Below are 7298 nucleotides of genomic sequence, written 5' to 3'. Positions count from 1 at the left end.
GAAATTTACTAAACGATTTTACTTTAACAGAATAAGATGGATTCGCGATAAAGTTTTGAAGTTTTTGGGACTGACGGGCCAGGAACATCTTTTCGACAAACTTATTAACGTAATTAATGTTTCTTATTAGTTTATAATTCGAAGGTTTATTAAAATTAATATTCATCATTTTCAATTATTAGGCAAATAATCGATATTTTGAAGACAAGCTACTCAACTTTCTCATATTAGATTTATACGGAGTGACAGATTTGGAAAAGAAGCTGATCTTCTTCTACAAAACTTATGTCAGCGAAGTATTTCAAGAGGAGGTTCTGGTGTGGGAGGAAAGTAAGATAAAATGTATTTTCATTTGAGAAAGAGAGTGTATATTGAATTTATTAAACTTTTTGACAAAAATCCGCGATATTAAAATTTGCACAACATTTATTGCTCAAAATTTTACGCTTTTTAGTAGAAAGATTTTAAATATTATGATTATTAAATATATCAAATATTAACATAATTATAATATTAAATATTAATAAATAATGCTAAACATTTAACAGTAAACGTTATATATATAAATCGATATTATATTTATTTATATTTTTCAAGTGTAAATATATAAGTACACATATCTTATTGTCAGGAAAAGTGGAGAAACGCGACGATGACGATAAGAAGAAAGATAAAAGACTCGCAAAGAAAGGTAAGAGGGGTAAGGTCAAAGGTAACAAAACGGACACCAGTTCAATCGCTAGTCGCACGGCAATGAGCATCAGTACATTGCATACTCCCAGTATACCAGACTCCAGCGAGGAGGAGGAAGAAGAGGAGGAGGAGGATGGAGAGCGGAACGGCGATTTTTCTACTTACTCTAGAAGAAAGGGAGACTTGAAAAGCGCATCTGTTGGTCAGCTACGTTATGATTACATTGATTTTGTTCGTTTTAATAATATATGTATATAATTGATAATTGATAATTGATTTTTTCAGACAGTTCCCTTGTTCCCCCACCGCCTGGAGAAGAGGACAAGTACATTTTGACGAAGGTTATTGTTAAATAATATGTAAATTACAATAACTACAACTACGTCATTTCTTATTATTTTAAATAGTTATAATTCTGTATATGAAAAATTGATTAATTCTATGGACAAAAAATCAATCTTTCACTAAGGAAGGGAAGACCGAATCGCGATCAATCATTTATTATAGCTTTGATTTCACCAGTGACAGCTTAATCTTAGCTCAACCGATTCGTCGTCTCTTTCTTCAGTTCTAGTTTCAGAAGGATACAATATAATAATCGATTTAGACCGCAGTTAAAGCGTACCGGAATTGAGTAACCGATCGTAAACTGCGCGATCTATGGCAATTGCAGAAAATGGTGGAGAAAGTTCGTCAGGTACCGGTGCTTCACATGATATGCGGCCAGGTAGATAGCAATAGAACCGACCTGCAGGACATCACGTTCTTCTATTTTATGCGCACCAGCGACGAGGGTATACCCTCCTTCGATACTTATGAAGAGTGCCTCAAACAGATCACGAATTGCGTGGTGGTTGGCTCGCTCGGCAGGAACTTCTTGTCCTCTTTGAATAAGATACTGATTAACGTAAGCATTGTCCAATATCGAGATTAATTTTGATAACAATTCTTTCGCTGTTTTATATTGTTCCTTCATGTTTAGAAATCGGTGAGCACCTTATACAAGTGAAAAATATATTTACAAAAATTTGTACTAGAAATATTACACTGGTTCACACAAAATACCTTTTTTTTAATACTTTTTTAATACTTTCAAAGTCTATAAGAAATAATTTATTTGATTTAAAATAATTTTTGGCTGCAAACTGGTGTTATCAAGCACGAAGATCCAAAAATGACGTTTTTTTTCCTACTTACAAGTCACATATTGGTCTAATTTCACTTATTATTGTCTAATATATAATATAAATATAATTTTTATTTTATCTTTTATATTTTTGCATGCATCTTTAGGTACAAGTAATTTTAAAATTAATACGGAAATTAAGAAATGCCATTTTTTGATTGAAGAATCTTGACACTTAATGACATTTTCATATCAATTATTAAATATATTTTCCAATTTCATAAATTGCATTCCAGTATGCTTTTAAAGACAATTAAACTAAAGCTCGAAATAATGTCTCATATTAGTTTGAGGTTTAAATTTAATACTGATATTACAGACCTTTTAAAATTTTTTGCATTAAACTTTTTACAGTTTTTTAATGTACTTGTAGCGTTATTAAATTAAGATAATTCGTCATAATTAAACTAACAATAAGATAATTTGATAATGTGCAAAAAATGAAATGTTAGGTATTTAAACCATTGGTGGAAAATCAATTCAGAGTGCCGGACATTCGTGATCAGAGGCGAGCAACGGATATGGACGATGGAAGACGAAAGGAAATAGATGTAGAAGCGGTAAGTATAATGAGAATTTTAAATACATATTATCTACAATATTATTTATTTTGAAAGATTAATAAAAAAATCCATTCACTAATTCATTTACTAATTGTAATTAATAGTCTTCTACAATATTTTTAATTTCTTTTACAGAAATACAGTTGCTCTTTTTCTTTCTTCCACGTCACATGTATTAATTAGATCAATAGTAAATATTAATGTACCAATAACAGTGAATTATTTCAAGATTTCTATCTCTTATTAAAGAAATCAATGCTGAGAAGACCATCTCACTTCGTGACAGCGTCCAATATAATATCTCGGCAAGACCTGGATGAGAAAAGAAAGGGAGATGATGAAAACACCACAATTTCCGTGGCCTCTTTACAAGACGATACGAGGAGTAGGAAACAAAAATCAGATTCAAAAGGATACGATAAAAAATCCGAACGGTCTGCTTCGGAGTCCAAATCAGTTAGTTTAAAGGAAATAAAGAAACATCCACTGGTCGAGCAGATTAAGAAGGATATTTTAGATTATCTTGACAGTTTAATCGAGAAGACGGAATGGTTAGATTATTGTTTTATATTAAAGATTGATACTTGAAATTAGATCTATTGTAAGTTCAAATAGTGACTTTTCTCCTTCTATACAATCTATGCTAACAGTTTTGTAATTTTGATTTTAAGGACATTGGAGCACGTCGAAGGCGATATCTTGTTGACAATGCCAAAGATTCCAGAGTTGAATGATCCTGCGATAACGGACGATATATTATTGACGAATAAAGACGTTGTTGAACAAATGGAACAAGTAGTTATGTCTTGGGAAAAACATATACAGAAGGTAAATAATTTAGTATCTTTCTTTTTCGTATACTTTTTATGTAATTTGTCTATTATATAAATGAATAAGACAAATATTTTTTTAAGTTAGAGTAAAAAACCAAGTACGAAACCAGTTTTTAAAAGGCAAAGATTGTTTTTTTTTTTTTAAACCAAAATTCCGAAAAAATGTCAAATTTATTTATCTTGATATTTATTATTAAAATATCGAACGTTTCTTTGTTGTTTTATCATATGTCACTTAATATTATTTTTATTGAAATACTGTTACTAAATCAACAGTATTTTAAATTTTATTTATGAAGAGTCAACAATTTTAAGTTAAACTACATTTTCATTTTCAAATTATAATTAAAAACATTGTTTAAACATTTTAATAAATATATTGTCAGTAAAATATGTGTTTCTGTTTTAAATGTATATTTTAACGTTTATACATTTTTAATAATTAAATAAATACAAAAAGGAAGTGTTAGTTCAACATGAGCTTTAAATTTAGTTCCTGCTTCCTACCGACATATATTTTAATTTCGCCAATTCCAACGATAGAGAGAAGTTTCACATATGCAGCTAAAGGGTAAAATCTATCGATTATGATCTAACAATAAGTAAAAATGTCTATAGCTATTACCACTTGGTTATCGTACTACATTTTTATTGTTTATAGTTATCTTTACACAGAAATGTTTTGAATGAACATAAAAATTAAATTCTAGAACGATAATGTAATATCAAAACTCGAAAGAAATGCATGTTCAATTTTTCAAGGCCGGAGAAAAAAAATTAATTTTTGCTAACTTAATTCTGTTTCTCTTTCAAAGTTTCTAGCTTTTTCGCTTCAAGTGCATTATTTTAGATGTTACTCTGCATTATAAATTGTCGGTCTTAAAAATAAAATATGATTATATTAATGTCGCTATATTGCGAGATGATAAAATAATTAAAATAATTTATTTACAAATAATTAGAAATTGGATTTTAATTCATAATTAATAATGCCCATGTCTTATACCTATATTTTATGCCTGCATTTCATGTTATCATCACTTAGATAATAGAATCATATGAAAGCAAAGTACTTCCGGGAAAGGGACCATTAGCTGAGTTTCAACATTGGCAGAATTGCGAAACTGGATTAACGATGTTGGTTGAACAGTTGAAAATGCCTATCGTTAAGAGAATCCTTGCTCTTCTGGAAACAGCAGTCTCGCCGATCGCCTCCAGCTTCCACTACTTCCAGACCGAACTCTGGAAGCACTATGTCCAAGCTAGGGACAACAACAAGTTTATTCAAACACTGTTGAGATACTTTAAGGTAACCATAAGATTTTAATAATTTTAACTACTAGCTTGCAGAGGAAATGATCGTTTTTGAATTTAAATTTTTATTTCCCACACTTTATATACACTTGTTAATCAAAATAGTCTTCATACGCGTCGCATCAATACCTTTCACATATAAATTGGAAAAAAAATACAAGAAATTTATTGAAATACATAATATCCTCAGTAGATCACCATAACATCAAAGCTTTATGTGAATAAATATAAAAAAAACTTTTTGTAAGAGTCAAGGATGAAAGTAACTAACAAAGTATTATTCTGAGAAACATTAAAAACTGCATAATTATATAACGAATAAAATAAATCTTTACCTTGTTGAAGAAAAGTCAGTCATTTAATAAATTGAATTGAATTTTAAAAAGCCAAAAATTAATGAATACGCTCTTAAAGAAATTATGCAAACATTTTAACGATACTTATTTATTATTTATTAACACTGCAGTTGATTATTGAATCGGATTCGTTCGAATCAATATTGGATTGCATTCCCGCGTTGATGGAGGGGCTGCGAATGCTCTGGGTGTTGTCAAGTTATTATTGCTATGAAGAGAGGATGATGCTGTTGATGGATCGAATATCGTGGCAGCTCTGCGAGACCGTCAAACGGAATTTAGCGATCACTCTACTGTTCAAAAAGCCTCTGGAAGAGATTCTGAAGAAGACGCTCACGGCTAGCGCTATGCTGAGACAGTGGAAGCGTTCGTACTTGAAGACCAGAAGTGACATCGAATTGTCGGGCAAGGGAGATCGCTGGGAATTTGATCAGAAGCGTCTCTTCCAAAATACGGAGTACATCGCCGAAGTGTGCAGCGACCTCAACAAGATCGCCGATGTTCTTCAGGACTTTTACAATATCTTCGGCCTGGATCTGAAGTCAATTATAAACGATCCGGCGCAGATCGACGCTGTGATAAAACGAGTCGACGCGCTGGTGGTGCCGATCGAAGAGGCCGACTTCGACATCTTCAACGCGTTCAACAAGGAGAATTGGGAAGCGTTGACCAAATGGTTCTACGAACAGGTCATGTTTCTGGAGGATCAAGCCAAGTTCTACATCGACCAGTGCTTCGTGGTGCTGATCAACGCCGAGAATTCGCTGGAAATGTTGCTCAAGTTCAAGAACATGAAGACCCGGGCGGCTATTCAGTACCAGCTGCTTCGAAAGTTCGACGTCATCATGCAGCAATTCAGCAAGGAGATCACCAGCGTGGAGAGCATATATCACCATGGCAAATGGCACCCGCCACTACTGACGTATCATCCACCGGCAGCGGGAGCGATCTTTTGGGTGAAACAACTGTTTCACAGACTTCGCAAGCCAGTGTTGATTTTTCAGGAAGTGCTCGAGTTGAAGCACAGCGAGATGAAATTGCTCGCGTTCAACCAGTATTTCGATCTCGCGAAACAGCTGAAAGATTTTGAAGAGGCGAAATTCAATTCGTGGCTCGATAAGGCGCTGCTTACGGTGATTACCATCATGAAGAAGAGCGTGTTGAGGATAGTGCGCGTAGAACGGGATTCTCCGGCCACTTTGACCTTCCCGGAGGAAGAGCGAGTCACGAAAGACCTCCAACTGATTCACGCATCATTGAAAATGAAAAACAAGAATGCGGGTTCCATCCCGTCAACTCCGCGCGAGTCCCTGCTGAAGGTGGACGGGGTGATATCGAAGCCCAGCGGGGAGATGGATTCCATTGTCGCGAGCTCTAGGATTATTTCTGCGACGCAACGTCCGGAAGGGAAGGCTGATGCCAGAAGATCCTCACTGAAGGATGGCAAAGTTTCATCGGTGTCCTTCGAGAAGCACGACCCGCGCGCGAAGTTCATCTGGTCGGAGTTCATGAGCAGCGCCATTCTGGTAGAGTGCCAACTGCGCTTTCAGGTCAACTTCGACTGGGAGGTGTTCGAGGTCATCAGAGAGGCAGAGCTGATGGAGCGGCTGGGTTTCGAACTGCCCGCGACAATTAGAGACGTCGGCATTCAGAAGAATCGGCTGAGAGCGGATATCGACGTTACGACAAAGATGATCGATCAGTATAACAACACTTTGGATATGTTGGACAGAGCGGATATACAACTTCTGAAGCAGACTCTGCAGGATGTCGAGAAGCACATTCAGCCTGGAGTAACGCGGTTTAATTGGAACTCATTAAGTATTTCGGATTATGCGGCTACCTGCCATAGGATACTGAAGAACTTGAACTCCGTCGTCGAGCAAGTCAATCAGATAAAGAAAGAACTTAATAACCGAATAAAATCTGATTTGCAATCGTATCATTTGTTTTCTACGAAGAAAGAAGTCGCTGAATCAGAAGATCTTTTGCCGTGCAAGGTATTGTGCTAATTGCATTACATATTTCCTTTTCATAATTGATAAGATGTATATCTTGAATATAGGATAACTGATATTTAAGCTGCGCGACGATTTACGTTGAAGAAGTTAGAAAGAATAAAAGAAATGAGAGTAACTTATACACAATTACTTTGTTGTGTGCCTTTATGCCATATTAGTGGCATTAAATTGTGATTTTTAGTTTTTTATTGTTAATATTAATCAGAACATAGGAGGTTGAATCGATTTATTAGTATAATGTGTAGCGCAATCATGTATTGTAATTTTTGTAAAATGATTATCAGAAAGTGCGAAAGCTTAGCATTTATTTCATAATATATAAATATAGAAGA

The 7298-nt window shown here is 34.4% G+C and overlaps 1 protein-coding gene across 1 annotated transcript; it reads left to right on the top strand.

Annotated features, from left to right (window-relative positions):
• Nucleotides 1–7106, top strand: LOC120357615 (dynein heavy chain 10, axonemal-like). Its single transcript, XM_039448465.1, has 7 exons — nt 1–330; nt 632–1600; nt 2332–2439; nt 2692–2993; nt 3114–3317; nt 4341–4584; nt 5056–7106. The coding sequence occupies exons 2-7, from the start codon at nt 1370–1372 to the stop codon at nt 6955–6957; spliced, it is 2991 nt and encodes a 996-aa protein (XP_039304399.1). The 5' UTR covers nt 1–330; nt 632–1369; the 3' UTR covers nt 6958–7106.
• The last annotated feature ends 192 nt before the right edge of the window (nt 7107–7298 follow it).

This window comes from Solenopsis invicta, chromosome 4, assembly GCF_016802725.1.
Source record: "Solenopsis invicta isolate M01_SB chromosome 4, UNIL_Sinv_3.0, whole genome shotgun sequence".
Classification (NCBI taxonomy): domain Eukaryota; kingdom Metazoa; phylum Arthropoda; class Insecta; order Hymenoptera; family Formicidae; genus Solenopsis; species Solenopsis invicta.
The sequence above is the reverse complement of the archived record's forward strand: the minus strand, read 5'-3'. Positions and strand labels throughout refer to the sequence as shown.